The 18,438-nt window shown below is 42.7% G+C and overlaps 1 protein-coding gene across 12 annotated transcripts in view; it reads left to right on the top strand.

Annotated features, from left to right (window-relative positions):
* Positions 1 to 18,438, top strand: part of NCOA2 (nuclear receptor coactivator 2) — a 290,769-nt gene that overhangs the window by 223,878 nt on the left and 48,453 nt on the right. For all 12 annotated transcript variants that reach the window (XM_053896139.1, XM_019453244.2, XM_019453243.2 and 9 more), the window contains 6 exons: positions 3,870 to 3,973; positions 7,892 to 8,069; positions 11,214 to 11,402; positions 14,290 to 14,391; positions 14,909 to 15,052; positions 18,187 to 18,334. In XM_053896139.1, the coding sequence (XP_053752114.1) occupies positions 3,870 to 3,973; positions 7,892 to 8,069; positions 11,214 to 11,402; positions 14,290 to 14,391; positions 14,909 to 15,052; positions 18,187 to 18,334 (865 nt within the window). The remainder of the gene's footprint in view (positions 1 to 3,869; positions 3,974 to 7,891; positions 8,070 to 11,213; positions 11,403 to 14,289; positions 14,392 to 14,908; positions 15,053 to 18,186; positions 18,335 to 18,438) is intronic.

The raw sequence follows: 18,438 nt of genomic DNA, 5'->3' as shown, positions 1-18,438 counted from the left end.
GGTTCCAGCTTACATGGACTTTTTGCCAGTGTTCCTTAGCGTTGGTTTCCAGAGGCACAGTGGAGACTTCCTCAGGGCCAGATGCCACGTGTCCATCCCACCGGCTTCCGTGTCAGGCTCTTGTCTGCCATCCACTTGCTTATCCTGCCGGGTCCAACTCAGTTACAACGTACGTGAAATATTTTCGTCTGTGTCCAACGATCCTTATCTCTTCTTTGAACTTAAAGTTAGTTCCTTGCAATTATCCCTAAATTGCTCTCATTTAGTTCGATTGTAACTGTTGTGCCCTCCCAGCTAGATTTAATCTCTCAGCTGACAAGGATTATTCACTCCACTTGCACCACAGGCAGAGCGAGACACTGAGACACAGAGACGAAGAGACTGCTGAATAGATCCCGGTGTTACTGGTGACTTCCTCATGATGGCCACTCACTCTGCGTGACTTCCTGTTGGCTGCTTTTCTCCTTTGAAAGACTGAGCAGTTGGATATTATAAAGAGAAAAAAATGACATGTCTTAGTATTACAAATAATTTTTCAGGATGATTACTTTTAAATTGTTCTTTAAACTCTACAAAATATTAATGGATGAATTTAGGAAAACTTGGGTCTTCAGAACGATGATCAGATCCTCAAAATGTAAATATCTCACAAGGTATATTGATGGTCTTTAAAAGGCTTGGAAATGGATTGTCACAGACACTCTTATTTTCTATTTATTTTGCCCCACAAACAGCATTATTATAGACCGCCAGCAAACAACAGTTTCTTACTATTGTGCTCTCAGAATCGCATACGACAAATCGCCTGCTGGTTTCTGGCGGTCAGCAGTAGGTACGGAGTTGCCCTTGTGATTAGTAGCTTGTGCTTTATGAGTCACTTTCCCCCAAGAGTAATCTGTATTAATCAATCCATTCTTTGAAAAGGATAAAACCACCAGTTTTAACAGTGGAAGGATAAGAGAAATGGGGACCTGAGACAACATTAGATGCCTTAAAACTTACTGAGTAAGGCAAAGCAAGATGATTTATCTCCTCAGGAAACCCTTTCTCCCATATTTCTGACCCTGCCTACCTGTTCCATTCCTCACTCTGCACCCTGGAGGGCCCTTAGACCTAAAGGGGAAAATCTATTCCTTTTTCCACCCCCATCTCACCCACCCACCCATGCCCCCGTTGCCTCCTACGTTTCTGGGAGTAAGTGCCCAAGGTGGATCTAGTCTTGTTAGCCACCAAATATTTAGTGAAAACCTGCTCTGAAATAGGGACAGTGCCCATTAAGGATACAGATACAGTGCCGCCTTCATAAAATCTATCTTCTGGTGGGGTAGCATGCTGTTTATTTCCTGGACTGTGATTCTCACTGCAGGAAGTGGGGAGGACAAGATACCTTCCTAGGAAGATACATCAGAATGTCATTCAAAGAAAGCTTTTTCAGTCTGCAAATTCTGGTAGATCCTCTCTGGGGAGGTTGTCTTCTCATGTCCACCATTCCGATTTGAGAATCACCACTGCTACTGAAAGAGGTTACTGATGGGAGCACGATGCTCCTGTCAACAGTGAGGAGATTAGAGCAAAGGGTGCAAATTACTCTTTCTGCGGGATGTTAGCACGTCGCTTCACGCTGCCACAACACCAAAGACAAAAAATGAATTAGGATGCAGTAGGACCACGTAAATATATAGTATCTATTTTATGAGTTTTAAAATTTAGTATTAGTGAAACTCAGGATCCTTAGGCCCGAAGCCTGCCGGGACCTCCACAGTACCGGCTGCTAAATTAGATGAAGCAGCAGGTGATGGGGTCAGTCCTGTTCCTGGACTGGTGGGTAGCAAAATGAGTGGAAACTGTAGAGAAATCTGTAGCCTTACAGAGTGAAGTAGCGAAGAAAAAAGAAAATTACGTGCCCCAGTATGCGTTTACTTGGAGTATGTTTGGCAATGAAAAAGACTCTAGGCAAATGGGGATGGTGGGGGAGGGTCGTCTGCAATAACTGTCTGGAGAGCCTGAGGTACGTCCTGTCCCAGTTGAGGCTGAGGAGTTGGGCTGAGACCGAGTCTGCAGGTAAAGCAAGGGGGTAAGGTGCCTAACAATCAAGAGCTGGGGATGGCAGCAAAGAAACGACCAAAATGAAGACTGACAGATCCTCACAATATTGACCTAGAAAGGCTACCAGATAAGATCTATTTAGATCTTAGGAGGTGATCCAGGAGTATAGTAATTGAAAACGCAGATACAGTCCGCATATGATAAGCTCTGCAAAGAAGTTACTAAATTTGGCATTCAGTAAGGAAGAACTAATACAAGTATGCTAGTAGTAAGTTCAATTTGTAAACTACTTTATAGTTTTTAATTTTTTTAATGTTTATTTTTGAGAGAGAGCGCGCACGCGCACTCACAAGTGGGGGAGGGGCAGAGAGAGAGGGAGACAGAATCCGAAGCGGGCTCCAGGCCCTGAGCTGTCAGCACAGAGCGCGACGCGGGGCTCGAACTCAGGAACCGTGAGGCCATGACCTGAGCCGAAGTCGGACGCTTAGCCGCCTGAGCCACCCAGGCGCCCCACTACTTTATAGTTTTTACAGTGTGTTTTACATGACATTCCATTTACCCCTGTCACAGTCCATGATGCATGGAAGGCACGTACTAAGGCCTTGAAAAGTTGGGAGTTGAACTTACACTTGAACTACAGCAGTCACCTTCCCTTCTCCCCTGATAAATATACACGTGGGAGTGCTCCGTCCTGGGAGTGGCAAGATTTGGAGGACCTGCGATTCCCAATTATTTTCTAGGTTCTCAGGTACAAATTCAGATTTCCAGATTTTTAGAATACCGTGTAAAAACTTTTTTCAAAAAAAAAAAAGAAGAGGCCGCCGCAGCAGCCGCAAAATTTATCAAGGTCATGAGAGCAGGTTGATTCTAAGTACTAAACGGATTTACGGTTTTCTTTATTTGCATTTAATTACAATGATAACATTCAGTGTAAACAAGGATATAATTTATTCAGGTGCAAATAATTGGCACATTGTTTTTGTGTTGTTTCCTAGCAAGTTGACGATACATATCTGTTATGTTTTAAACTTTTTTTGGCGTTCTTGAAATAACTAGTTTGCATAAGTATTGATGACTGGACATCTATTTATTCTCTGAGAATTATCCATGAGGGGCATTTCCCCAGGCCCTCCAGGCCTGAACGCTGCCTGGTACATTGTAAGCCGGAGCATATGTGGTGCCTCCTGTCCTAAAAGGGCGGCCCCTGAACTCTAGGGGCTTGATAAGGTGCCTCTGGTCTCTGCCTGAAGTCGTTCAGCGCCTTCGACCAGACAGGGACCGCCAGCCTTCAGGCCACTTTAACTGAATGTGATGGGAGGTGGAGCAGGAGGAGAGCCCACGAGGCACTTGTTACAGCGTGTCACTTGGGGGCAGCGGTAGCAAGCTAGGACTCCTGTTTGTTCCTTCAAACACGTGGAGATGTGTCTCCGAATGTGCTACCGAATTCTGAACAGCAGGCCTTCCGTTATCCTAGTTTGCAGAGTCCCCTGAGCAGAGACTAATTGTGCCATAGTGTTTGGCGGTTTTGTCATCTAGGAAAAAAAAAAAGGCTCGTCGGGGACTAGCCTGAGACCACTAAACTCATTTTAGCCACTGCCTGAGAGGGGATCTGAGCCACAGGTTCTGGAGGTGAAAAGTTAATGTTCTGCTTCCTGTTTCCAGCAGTTTCCCCCATTCAGCGGCAGTGGGGATGGACTCTAACTCTTTTATAGCCACGTCTGATTCCTCTAGAGATTTAAAAAATCATTACAATAAAAATGTTTCTGTGTCATTCTGTCCTTGAAAAAGCAGTGCCATTGAATTCACGCTTCTGTTTGTTGCAGAGAAAGCAGCAGCTGCCAACATAGATGAAGTACAGAAGTCAGATGTGTCATCAACAGGGCAGGGCGTCATCGACAAGGATGCGCTGGGGCCCATGATGCTTGAGGTAGCACGCCCTCATTTTCGTTCCGTACTTTATGCTGTTGTGGATCTTCACATTATTATGTTTAATTTTCGGGCGAATGTAATGTAAGGACAATCTACGCTTAATTTTCAGTCTTGAGATTGGGGTACCGCTGACCTGTTGAGCTTGCTAACACGTGTTTATCTAGCTCCTCATTTCAGCACATATACATTTCAGGGCGTTAATAGAGAATTAAACGAACTGGATTAGAATACAAATGGACAGACTTTCACTGCCAGTTGAGCATTCATTTTGGAAAACCATGTCCACAAGTCCCATTAACTTCTGCGATAGAGTTTCCGTTTGAAATGTTCCCCCAATTTTTAGGCTTTATATTATGCCGTATACATGTGCCTATATGTGCAGGTTAAAATTTGAGGACCCAGTAGAGGCTTCCGCTTTTTCTTTATGCTGCTTCAAACCAGCTCCTCTCCTAAAGATGAGAACTGAAGTAAAGGCAGAACTATTAAGATAAGCATCACAAACGTAGTGGTTGGTCTTAACTCCCTGTTGCTGATTAACTTTCGGGAGTTTTACGACCAGAATGCCGTCTAGAATTTGTAGAGTCCGGCTCTCCTATTTTATGAACTAGCACAGTATTAAACACCGAGTGCTTTGCTGTACCTATTCCAAAATTAAAATTCAAGATGTGGGCTATGGTAAGATGAGGGAAAAAAAACGTCAGCGAATGTATAACAAGAAGCAGAGGAGCCCGGAGACATAAATTATGTCAGTTCTCAGGATAATTTACTCTGCTGGCGATAGGATGAGACTGAAAAGTACTGCACGGCCGGGAGCCTGGCAGCGTTGTCACTGTGGGAGCAGTGACGCGCAGCAGCAGCCGTACGTATGTGAGAAATTAGGGTTTTTAAAACGAAGGTAACCAGTCGTTGCCCTCCTTTATTTTAGCTGGCACTTGTGATTGTGGGTTTTTGTTTTTGTTTTAGAAAATCTAACTCTGTGAAAATTTATCTCACAGGTGGAAGTGCGGGGGGTGGGGGGCGGGGGGACTTTTGAAAAAAAGTAAAGACCATCTGACCCAGTCCTGGTATTTAGAAATGACGGAATTCCTGGAGCTGGGCCTGCTAGCCAAAAGGCTTTAAATGACCTCGTGTGGCCCCTTGCTTATTTCTCTTGAATCGCTGGCTTGACAGTATCCAACTACAATTTTCAGGGAAAAAGCATGAATACACTTAACCTGATTTTCCAGAGTCAACAAGGAAGGCCAGAGAGTGCTACTTCCTGCTTGGTTCTTAGAAACAGATAAGACACCTCTGACAGGGTGGATTATTTAGAATTAGATGAAAGTAGATATGTTCCCGGGAACATTTTTTGAATTATAAACAAAATTGGTTTGAAAATCATAATCTGAATTATTAGATTATTATATTATTAGGAAATTCTCATATATCTGTGTTTATTCCTTGCATGGGAGAAGGTTAAAATAGGGTAAGCACTTCTGGGAAGATTTTTGAAGCTCCAAGAGCGAAATGTTTGGAGTAACCCCAAGGCTGTGATGCAAAGCCCTCTGAGCGCACGGTCATTGATTATAGACATCCGATGGCTGGGTATCAGTAGGCCTTCTCTCATAAAATCCAACCAACGTTTTTGCTGTTTTAAAGTAGTCTTCAGCGAATTCATTGTACTCATTTGAGTACTTGTATAGCAGCAGGACCTTAGTGCTGAATATGTTAGAGAGCTAATGCCTGAATCTAGTGACTTAAAGTTTGAATTTAAGTGTTTTTCCCTGTTTACATGGAATAAGTTGAACAGGGGAAACTTGTTCCCGTTGAGCTGTTCCTAGGCATAGATGCACACTCATGCTTACATCATAGCATAGTGGTTGCTAGGCAACAAAACCAAATGTCAGCTTTTTTCATCAGAGCATATCATAGTGTGCTTTTAAAAAAAACACAGTCTCATGAGATGAAACACTTTCATCTTTCAGTTATACTATGCTACAAATCAGTCTTTTTATCATGGTACAAAACATATGAGAAGCTGTTTGCACTTTCAAAAGTGAACTGTAAGTAATATAATTATGAAAATCCCTGTGAATGTATATCCAAAGCAGTTAGTTTAAAAGGATACGTGGCACATAACTAAACAGCTGACTTGCTTCCTTTCACCCTTCCCAGACGTACACCTGCATACACATACTCACACGAGGTTTTTTAGGGGTTGGTGCCAGCCTGTTATGGAGGCCATCTCCATACAGTCTTGCTTTGCCCTGCAAAATTAGTTATACAATTGGTAAAACCTGACAGAATATTTAAGAAAAACTTAAAACCGAATGGTGTTATATTTAAAAAAAAAAAAAAAAAAAAAAGCTTTTCACTGGTGCCTTATGGTCATTTCTAATTTGAGAGAGCACTTAGTTTTGTGAAGAAAATAGAATTAAAGATGGAATATATTCCCAAAAAGCTCACGAAATAGGAACCTGTTAAATAATAAGGAGAAAGCAAACTAGGATAAAAGTAAATACTTCATGCCCCATCCATACACATTGTTCTATCAATATACACATGTAACATTCATGTTAAAAACAGTCGTAAACACAAACACATAGCACGGAGAAACTGACATAAACTGGGTAAACCAGCTGACCCTGTTTCGAGGTACGCCTGATCAATATCAAGCCTTCTCTAGTCCTGATCGTTCACCTAATCCATAAAACAGGATCTGACAAGCAAGGATCAGAAATGGAAAGGAGGAGTCACTAAGAAAAACTCCCTGAACTCTCAACTTTTGCCTCACCGAGGTGAACATGGTAGGAAAAGACTGGGGTAGATATCAAAATAGAATACTCTGCCACTTAGTAATCACGAGCATGAGCTGTAGAGTCGGGTCCACCTGGATTCCAGTTTTCCAGCTCTGCCACTGGCGAGTTTCAAGAGCTTACACAAGCCACTTAACCTCTTTGAATCTCAGTTTCTTCCTCTGTAAATTGGAGAAGACATTCCTTCCAGAGTTGTAAATATTAAGATGACATAATGTGTTTAAGGCACAGTGAACATGCTCAGTAGTTATTCTTATTATGTTCATTTCCTGAAATGATCCTAGAGCCTTTCTGTCCTTCCCTAATCTAGATTGGCATGACAACAGCAAGGAGTGAGGCCAAGCACACGTTATGGGAAAGCACTAATGTTATCTGGGTGACTGGGGACCTGCATCTCGATGGCCTGGAGAACAAGTAGTAGAAAAGGGCACAGTTAGTTCACTTTCCAGTTCTCGCTGTCAAAATCCAAACGTCAAGTCCCCTTCCAGTCTTGGGACAGTGCTGGCCACATCTCCACCTGTGGTCCCCATTGCCATATCAGAGAGACACTTCCCAGACCCTTTCCCCAAACCATAGAGGATTGGCTTTTGAGATCATCTGCAATTCTTTCCATTTAAACCCTGGCAGCTTTAAAGGTAATCAAATCGGGGTCTGTTTAATTTTTTTTCTCTTTAAACTGAGGGGAAATTAGCAATGACCCCTTCCTCCCATTGTATTACATGAGAAACCGTACAACATAATTACTTTGTTTTGGGTTGGTAACATAAATGTTGTTGTCGGGGCCGTGTGGAGTCCACCAATATAATTTTGAAAATATAGATAAATGCCTGTACTTACCTGGCAGTAATTATTATCTTCTGATAAAATAACAGAGTAATGTTGGTCATTTAGTGTGCGGTAAGAAACCCTGATCTAGGGTCTCTCCCACTTACTAAGATGGAATAATTTCACCAAGAGAAAATGTGCTAATTGTTCCTAAAAACTAAGAGAGGGGCAAGAGAGAAATCTCTTCTCTATCTATATGTGAATTATACATTTCCCTTAATGGGATCAGCCCTTCTTAACAACTGCATATGATTTTCTGTTGTATCATGTCTAACACAATTTGCCTTTTCCCTCAGGCCCTTGATGGGTTCTTCTTTGTGGTGAATCTGGAAGGCAACGTTGTATTTGTTTCAGAAAATGTGACACAGTACCTAAGGTATAACCAAGAGGAGCTGATGAACAAAAGTGTATATAGCATCCTGCATGTTGGGGACCACACTGAATTTGTCAAAAACCTGCTGCCAAAGTCTATAGGTAAATGATGGTCTGCCGGGTCCCCTGCCCCATACACACGTGGTCTTGGTTGGAGGGTAAAGTAGCACTGTATTACGTCAGTAACTGGGTACTTTTAGAGATGCTTAGATTAAGTGTTTAAACTTAAAAGTCATGGAGAAAAGGGCATCTGCAGATCGTGCTCTTGAACAAATGATTGTCTTGATCCTCAATTTTAAAGTACATGAAGAGAATTCAGATGGAAAGTACTCCTGTGGCAACTGTTTTCATGGGGTTTGTGTTGTGGTTTTTTAAGAGGGTGCCACATCGCCTCCCTCTCTATCCAGTGCCAGCCGACCCTGCTTTGTGCTTTTTCCACATGATTAAGAAGCAGAAGGTCATGAGAAGTTTGAGAATTTGACTTCACAGAAACAAAACCCTGAGTCCGTCTTGTGAAGGGAGTACGCGTGTGGGTGCGTACGGTACTCTAAAAATAAAATGTTAAGGAACAAGTGGCATATAGAGGTTCAAATGCTATCAGCCTGGGAGCCCTAAATGGGCCCTTTCATTTCCCAGACGCTCCGGTGGCTGTGCAGGTGTCCCCCTCAGACACTGCCTCCTTACCCCGTTTCACATCCCTGACTCCACCTCATCTGGAAGATGCTGTCCGGGAGCGTCCGAGAATGTTGAGGGCCACGTCGGAACATGGGCGGTTCACAGCATGGACCCACCTTAGCCGCTGCTCCGGGGCATCGCCGTTCCCACTTACTGAGTGGTTCTTTTTTAATATTCTCACTTAGACTGATGATGCTAAGAACATCTTCACAGATAAAAGGAAGTGCATATTTCAGGACAGAATAAGGTCAGGTCCTTCCTGAGTTAGCAAGTATTTCTGTTCTTTTTTTTTTTTTTTCTCTCCAAATTGTTTCTATTAGCTGGTCTTACTGTTAACCACAGTAAATAGAAGAAGGCCCTTTTAAATTCCATTATGGCTCTCTTTTCCTTGGTTACGATAACCCTTTGTTCAAAGTGACTGCAACAGTAATACAAAACATAGGAATACTCGTGTGAGATTCTTTAATTATATTCTCTAGTAAGTGAACAAGAAAATAGGATTTCTCATTCCAAGTAACTAATATTTTCAAATCTCTTCAGTAATTTTATGACTTCCTCAAAGGACCTATGTTATTAATTTGGTATTATTAATCCACTTGTCTGAAGAGCTCTTTTCCTTACTTCACATTGTACTTTTTTTATATTTTAAGATTCCTTATTAACCTGAGGTAATAAGAACTCTTTTTTCTTTCTTCTTTGATTTCTCTGCGTAAGTCTCCGTTTCGTGGGTGAGCTTGCAGAACACTGACGGTGACACAGATCCCCCACGTCTGCCGAGGCGCATAAAGCTGGCTGTGACTCCTTCTATAATTCTAGAACAGCTTCTTGCAGTTAACTTGAAATTTCCTTTTTTCTTTCTAGAGTGTGTTTTCTTGTTCATTCCTTCACAGCCCAGCGGCTATGGGTTTAGCCTTGCATTCGCCAGAACACCTAGATGTCCTTTTAAGTGTTTTCCAGCTAGTGAGTTTTGAGGGTATGTTTGCGGATCTTCTCGCTGGCCCTTTTTGTGATCCCCCCCTTTCATTGTCCTACTGGCCATCATATTTTTTAGATAGAGCATAAGGAAGAATAAAGAAAAGATTCCAGCTCTTCTAGTCGTTGAGCATCTTTCTCATCAGTTTTCTCCTCTGTAGAATGAGAAAGTAGATCCGGCGATCCAGAAGCATTAATCCTCAAAATCAGTCATTCTTTTGTTTCTCTTGATTCACTAGTGCATTTCCCCAAAAGTAGTCTTTCCTCTGTCATTACCTCTCTCCTGATGTAATACACACATTTCTGAGTGTGGACACCAAAGCAGAAGACATGTGAAGTAGTCTTTCATTTGATAAGAAATAAATGACATTAGCACTGCATCTGCAAGGAGTTTTCAGTCTAACTGAGGAAATGTACATGAAACGAAAAAAAAAAAAAAGCTACAATAGAGTCATTCAACAGTCAAGTTACAAAATATACACTAAAAGTTCTATAAAATTCGGGGTGCCTGCGTGGCTCAGTCAGCTGAGCGTCCAACTCTTGGTTTCACAGTCTATGGGTTCGAGCCCGTTATCGGGCTCTGCGCTGACAGTGCCGAGCCTGCTTGGGATTCTGTCTCTCTCTGCCCTCCCCCACTGCTGCTCGCTCTTTCTCTCTCTCTCTCAAAATAAATAAACTTTAAAAAAAAATTTTTTTTCTGTAAAATTCTATAAAAGAAAAGATCTGCGAAAGGAGGCAGTATAGGGATCTTGGCCTCAGAGCAGGCTGCATTTGGGTGGGAGAAATAGAGGCAGCTGAACACTTTAGAGAAGGTCGCAGGAGCAAAGGTGTCCACACAGGACCGAGTATGGAGGACCGTGGGGGAGGCTTGTGCTGCCCCACGTGGGAGATCTGCTTAGATGGATACGGTGCGGCTGGTTACTGAGATTTGATTTATCAGTTTGAGTGGCTTTCCTTTTCCTGACCTTTTAAAAGAACTTTTGGGGCGCCTGGGTGGCGCAGTCGGTTAAGCGTCCGACTTCAGCCAGGTCACGATCTCGCGGTCTGTGAGTTCGAGCCCCGCGTCCGGCTCTGGGCTGATGGCTCGGAGCCTGGAGCCTGTTTCCGATTCTGTGTATCCCTCTCTCTCTGCCCCTCCCCCGTTCATGCTCTGTCTCTCTCTGTCCCAAAAATAAAAATAAAAAATAAAATAAAATAAAATAAAATAAAATAAAATAAAATAAAATAAAAGAACTTTTATCCTTGTAAGGTCCAAATCCTTTTAAAGAACTTAATGCATGCTACAGTTGGTGCCAGCTACAGATTTTTGAGCAGGGGGTAACATATCTAACACTAGAATACAAGTAGGTGGAACTAAATTTCCAAGAAACCAAAGCAAGGGAAACACAAAAAGAAAGAACTGTATGCTAGTAATAAATAACCAAGGCCTGCGCTTGAAAGGAAGGAGTCAGGGTGAAGGGTAAGAAGTGTAAAAGTTATTTTGAAAATCCCAAGAGTGTTCCCAGGTTGTTAAAACAGTAGCATCATTTTGATAATTCGGCAGCGGTGAGTCTAATGTTAGTTCCTCGGTAATTCTCGGCTTGCTCTCGCCTCACTCAGTGAACGGGGGATCCTGGTCTGGCGAGCCTCCTAGGCGGAACAGCCATACCTTCAATTGCCGGATGCTGGTAAAACCTTTGCCTGATTCGGAAGAGGAAGGTCACGACAACCAGGAAGCACATCAGAAATATGAAACTATGCAGTGCTTTGCCGTCTCTCAACCAAAGTCCATCAAAGAAGAAGGAGAAGGTAGGGCAAAATCAGGATATTTCGTATGTATCTGTGTATTTATTCCTGTGCTACTTCTTTCACTCTTCATTATCTAAAACTAGTGGCCACACAAAGAAAAATTTAGCCGTGGTTTCTTTATCCTTGTCACCTACTTAATTTTTGTGACGAATTCAATTTTTATGTCTGTAAAGCAGCACTGTCCAATAGAATGTTCCGCGGTGATGGCTGTCCAGGGCAGCCCCTACTAGCTGCTTGTGGCTGTTGAGCATTTGGTGTTTCAATAATGCAAACGGGGAACCGACTTTTTTTGCTTTATTAAGTTTCCGATTACGTAGCCACATGTGACTAGCAGCCGCCTAACTAGAGAAGCTCTCTTAGTGGTTAAACCTCCCAGGGATCCTAAGCTCTTCTGAATGTCTACTGTGAGCCACAGCCCTAGAAAAAGGCACAAGTACAAACAACTTGTTTCATACACTTTCCAGGGGTTAATGGATTCCATCTAGTTTATCCGTGGATGCAGGGTCCAGGATATGGTGTATGTGATAGAATGATACTTGAGAGAGGCTAGAGACGGGAGTAGGGAATGGAGAGGACTTCGAGCTCGTAGGCCCACCCCCCTGAGGAGATGCTGATTAGTGTCCAACCCCCGTGCCCTCCAAGCGAGCCACGCCACGCCGCAGAGGGTCACTGTCTAATATGAAGCAGTGCCGAAGAATGCTTACTGCGTGCGTAGCAAGAGAGGAGGTGTAGAGGAGCGCTGGTGAATGGAGATCTCGTGGGCTTTGTAGTCAGACAGGCCAGGTCAGCCACTTACGAACTCTGTGACTTTGGGCAAGTTTTTTGACCTCTCTGGCCTACAGTTTACCCTCTCATCAAGGGGAGTCAAGAGTATCAGTATCAGAATGTAGTAAGGATTAAAGGAATATGCCTGAATCATGATTGGCATTAAATACTACAGAACGTCCTCGACTTACGGTGGTTTGACTTACTTTTTTTTTTTTTTTAACTTTACAATGGTGCGAAAGCGATACACATTCGGTAGAAACCATACTTTGAAGTTTTGAATTTGGATCTTTTCCCAGGCTAGCGATATGCCTACAGTGCTCTCTCAGGATGCCAGGCAGCGACAGTAAGCTGCAGCTCCCAGTCAGCCACGCGATCCCAAGGGTTAATGACCGGTACACTCACAACCATTCCATACCCACGTGTCCGTTCTGCTGTTCGCTTTCGGGATGGTGTTTAATAAATTTCATGAGATGGTCAGCACTTTATTAAAACATAGGCTTTGTGGTGGATGATTTTGCCCAACCGTGGACTGTGTGTATTTGAGCACATTTAAGGTAGACTAGCCTAAGTTATGCTTGGTAGTTTAGATGTTTTAAATGCATTTTTAACTTACAGTATTTTCCTCTTAAGATGGGCTTATCAGGACATAACTCCATTGTAAGTTGAGGAAGTTCTGTAGTTATTTCTTTTGGTTTTATATGCAAGTAATTTGTAATTTAAATTTTATTGAAAAGTAATGGGGCTCTCAGAGGTGGCATAATTTTTCAAAACTAAGTTTTTCCCTAGGTATGCAATGTTGAGGGATTTTTTTTTTTTCTTTTTATGCAACAGAGTACGTGCTGCTAATTCACCCATCTAGGATACTGTTCTTAAAGTGGTAGAAAAAAGATGTAACTGACCTAATGTGTGACTTTGTGCTGTGTATTTAAACACTTTTGTACCTTTAAAGTCTGGTTCTAGATAATTAACACAGTATGGCCTAAGAGTAGGGTTTCTGAGCCATGGTGTGCTCAGATTCGAATCCTGGCTTCACTAGTTTTGTATGGTGTTGGGCAAATTACTTAAACTTCGTGCTTTGGTTTTCTCTGTTAAATGGAGATGATACTTTCCCTGCCTTGTAGAGTTCTCACAAGGACTAAATGAATTGATAGCCTCTAAAGCAGCTAAAAAGAGGTCTGCCTCATAGCAAGTGCTCAAAAATTTAGCTTTTATTATGTTCAGAATGAAGATCACGTTTATATTTGTGATACGCACCATTACTGGATAGATTTAGAGAAATTCTTTCCCAGATTTAAAGATGAATAATCATAAATCAATGACATAAGATATGAAGACTATCATTTTAACCTTTTATCCAGCATTTTCGAAATTAAAAGAGCTACACAATGTGCTCCGCTTGTTACAAAGATAAATAAAACATCTCCGTGTTCTCTAGAAGTGAACACAGATGAATAAAACAGTTGACGTGGGTGAGGAATAAAGGCCTAGCGTTGGCCATGTGAGAAACCAGCCAAGGCCGAGATTCCCAACTGTAATGCAGCCACCCTGGTGCCTGCCACTCTTTCTAGGATTTCGTTCGTGTTCACATCTAGACTCCATTTATACTCTTTGCGTTAAATCGCTCGTTGCCATTCTAGGGGTAGTTCCGTAGCTGGGTAGAAGGTCTATCTAGCTTTCCTGTATCGTGGCGAACCAAAAACTCGAGGAGCAAACCCTCGACAGAGCAGAGTATCAGGCTTTAGTTTTCGCCATTTGTCTACTTTATGTTGAACTAAGCTGGTTGTTCCCATCAGCCATTCCGTGAGAAAGGATTACACGCTCTTCCGTCCATCGCTGAGCAGGTAGTTTCAGGGCGGGAATGCTAGCGTGGCGGATGTACTTTCGCAGCGTGGGTCGTGTGGCTTCAGCAGCTGACCCTGCACGGCACACCCTATCCTGTCCCCCAGCTGCTTCCCACTCAGGGGAGGAGAGCATGAAGCCAGTGAGCGGCAGAGGCACACAGCGTTTGAGCACTCCCTCCTCCGCTGATTTACAAGGTCGTGTTGTCATAAAGACATTTGAGTTTGTTTGAATCACTGAAAAAGCCTATTATGATAACCATAAATGTATATGATTGAAGATTTGCAGTCCTGCTTGATTTGTGTGGCAAGAAGAGTTCCCATGAAGGAAAGACCAGGTCTTCCCTCATCAGAAAGTTTTACTACTCGCCAAGATCTCCAAGGTAAATTTTCTTTCCAGAGAAGACCGGGGGTGCCTGGGTAGCTCAGTCGATGTAAGCATCAGGCTCTTGATTTTGGCTCGGGTCACCATCTCACGGTTTGTGAGTTCGAGCCCCATGTCGGGCTCTGTGCTGACAGCGTGGAGCCTGCTTGGGATTCTCTGTCTCCCTCCCTCTCTGCCCCACCACTGCTCACACAATCTCTCAATAAATAAACAAACAAACAGATTAAAAATATATATACCAAAGAAATCATTGTAGAAGCTACATATTTGTAATGCAAGGAATATATTTAGAAGATCACGAAGAAGCTGAGAATAGTGACTGCTACCGGGGCAGAAGCCTTGAGGGGCTTGAGGAAGAAGGGGCGGTGGGGGGGTGGGGGGAGGGGCACCTATTTCACTGTCTACCCTTTGTGTGCTACCTGTTCTAAATAAGTAAATTTTATCTTTTAAAATGTTAGTCATTTTCGTAAATAATAGATGAGTACGTAGGTATAATGCTTGCTGTTATTTACTAGGCAAGATCACGTCACTGGATACCAGCACCATGCGGGCAGCCATGAAGCCAGGCTGGGAGGACCTGGTGAGAAGGTGCATTCAGAAGTTCCACGCGCAGCATGAAGGGGAATCTGTGTCCTATGCTAAGAGGCATCATCATGAAGGTAGGCATCTCTGCATGGTACTTTCTTGACATTGATTTTGCTATGTTACTACTTCCTGTGGAAGCTTTCTCTGAAACAGTGGTTCTGAAGTTCACCTCAGGAAACTCGGGTCTGTTGACTTTTTGTGTTCATACGTACTTTGCATCATCCGGCCCAGAAAATGCTGCCATCTAAAGGAAAACTTTGTAGACTCTGTGGGACAGAAGAATGAGATGACTAGAAGATAATTTCATAAAGACAGAAGAAAAGGAAGGGAAAAAAGTCATGTTCGCTGATCCTAAGGCTTCTGTATATAGAAAACTACATAATAAGGTACCACTTAATATCAAAAGAAATACCTGAATCCTAAAGAAAATCTGGAAGTAAGAACGAAATGAAATGTGCAAGAGCAGCTAAATTCCCGATAGGGGTCTCTCCGGCCCTCCTTCCACGTGATGACCACCGAAGACTGCCCAGGTATTTCTAGAAGGCTCCAAAAAATGAGGGGACTTGACTGAGGTCACAGGGCAGCTAGACTAGACCGTAATTAACAGGACCGCTAGAGCTAAAGCCAAGACTTCAAAGGCCTGTGTCAGTAATAACAGCAGCCCTCGCCGAGCACCTGGCCTTTGTCCGACGCTGTCCTTCTTTGTAGTAGCTTGTTGCTCCTCAGCAACAGCCTGTGGGCAGGCGTCAGGAACTCCAGTTATCAACGGGAAGGCGGACGCAGATGAAGTGACTGGTCAGCACCCGAGCTTAATCTGGGGTGTCTCCTGGCAGTCTCCCTGTCGTGCCGCTCCCAGAGTTCTTTGCACAGAATCCCGTCTCCTCTAGTGCGTTCTGGTGTTTTGTCATACTGGTGAGAACAAGGGGGGAAAGATGCCTTTTCCTTAGCTCTTCCTCATTAAGTACTAGGTGGGGGAGGGGGAGAGAGACCTCTTCTTCACCTAGTCTCCTGATCTGCTCCCATGGACGCCGCGTGTCCGGCGCGGGGCGCCTGGCTAGTGGGCCTGGATTCCCCAGGGAGCAGCCACCGTGCCTGTGAGGGACGAGGGGCGGCGGAGTGTGCCCTACAGCTCGGTTGGGCGGATTGTCAGCGTTTTGGCAGAAAGAACATCCCGACTCCTCATTGAAACAGAGTTTTAGTTTGTCCTCTTCCCTTCGATGTGCATCTGTGACCTTAGCGTTTTACCAGTAGTGTTTGCTCAGACTCTGTGTTTTAAGACAGCTGATGAAAAAGTACAAATCGTAAATGACCTCTCTCCCCATTCCCTTATTTTTCTCCTCATCTTATTCATCTTTTTCATCTTCTTTATCCTTCTCAGAAATAAGCACACAATCCAGAACCTTGTGTCTTTCAGCATTTTTTTTAAGTTGGAAAGAATAAGAGGAAATAGAGGTTCTACACTTGGCAGAAATCAGTATTTAACCTACTGTTTCACTAGATCTGGTTTAAAATTTAAAAAATAGTAACAACAAAGAATAAGAAATCACCACGAGCAAACATGGTCAGCATCCTTGAGTCCTGAGTAGCAATGCCCTACACTGAACTCTGTGGCCTCCCGAGTCCTTACAAAAGGGTTTACACAAATGTACCAGACACCGTGGTAGGTTTAAACAAGCGGGACCCACTGAAAGGAAACTCCAAAATGTATGAAATAGGTAAGATCGAAGGTAACCAATCACACTGAGTAAAAATCTCCTAAAATGTTGTGTTGAAACAGAAGAGCTTGCTAAAGAAATCCAGGTGTATGCTTAAGCGTATCTACTTTAGTAGTAGAGATGTTTGACGTATTTCCAAATGAAATGGAAAACCTTCAGGGGTCACAGCCGAGGTCAGATAAAATCCTGAAATCATAAGCCATTCGAAGCAGGAGTCCCGTTATAAAGATTGTATTCGTTCTGCCTTTTAGGAACATACTGCGCAAAAGCAAGATGCACATAAGTCCAGTGATTCATTTCCAGGACTCCCACTTTGCAGTAGCTTCGTGCAGCGGTTGACGGCACAAAGTAGTACCTAAACGCTGCGTGTACCTGAGACTGTGGAGGGGGTTTCGTGGGGGAAATTGCTCGAAGTGAAATTCTGCCAAGAAAAGTCAGAATCCACACTGTGCGTCAGTGACTCTCTCGCTCCCTCCCTCCACTCACTCACTCGAGGCAATTTTGTGGGGTCGTGAACGTGCTGGTTCTGGCTGGTCTTGGGGCTCGCGGTTCAACCCACAAAATTTGTGTAGAAGAGAATGCGAGAAAACACGGTAGGCTTCTTAAAATGGTTTAAGAGGGTAACCAAATTATATGGCTCCTTTTTTTTCTGAGCCGAAATGTTCTTTTTCAATATGTAGTATTTGACCGTTTTAAAATACAGTTGTTTTAAAAGATAAACCTGAAGTTTTATCGTAAGAGAAGTTATTTTCACCTAGTTGATTTATACATTTTCTTCTGTTGTCTTGAAAATGGAAACAGATTCTTTATCCAGAAGTTAAACCATTCCGCTTTTATTGTTTCAGTTTTCTGTTTAGCCTTTTTTTTTCCCTCTGAAAAGATTTTTCTGATTGTTTATCTTTTGCTTCCTGTTGTCCCATCCACAGAAGTCATACTTCTTCTTACACACTGAACAACAGATTGGGGAATAGTACTGTGAGATGGTGAACAGTACGTAACTTCAAGATGAATATTCAGAGGATACGTTTAACGTCATAAATTTTACTGTAATATTTTTATTAGCTTAGAGGGAAATTAAAGGCAACTTCACACTCTAAAGATATCCTGTCTGTGCACTGTACTGTTTATTTTAAACAGATCATTGTGAAGCTTGTTTTGAGCTAATCAATGGTTTACACTCTTTTTTGCCATGGTCCTGAAGATTTTAAAAAGAACCTAGCTTGAGGGTCTAATAAGCCTTATTTGAAAAACAAAAAACAAAAAAACACAATATATTGAATTTGTTAGTATTTTGAGTAAAAAAAAAAAAATGTGCTTTTAAAATGCTGTAATGTTTTAATATCATAAACTATTACTGACAACTTTTTAACATGCTGGTAGGAAAATCTTCAACTTAACAAAGTTTATTACTGTTATTATATCTTATCCTGCCCCTACTCTCTGATTTTTTTTTTTTTTCTAAACATGCATTCTGTTTCCTTACTTGCCCACAGTGCTGAGACAAGGATTGGCATTCAGTCAAATCTATCGTTTTTCCTTGTCCGATGGCACTCTTGTTGCTGCACAAACGAAGAGCAAACTCATCCGTTCTCAGACTACTAATGAACCTCAGCTTGTAATATCGTTACATATGCTTCACAGGTAATCCTAGTTATAAGAAATCATTTTCAAAAAAAAAAAATCATTTTCCCCTCCCAAGTCAAGAGAAGTGTTACAGAAGCAACAGATCACCCTAGAGCTTTCCA

This window comes from Panthera pardus, unplaced genomic scaffold, assembly GCF_024362965.1.
Source record: "Panthera pardus isolate Hobbes unplaced genomic scaffold, ASM2436296v1 HiC_scaffold_7, whole genome shotgun sequence".
Classification (NCBI taxonomy): domain Eukaryota; kingdom Metazoa; phylum Chordata; class Mammalia; order Carnivora; family Felidae; genus Panthera; species Panthera pardus.
This window is presented reverse-complemented; position numbering and strand designations above follow the sequence as displayed.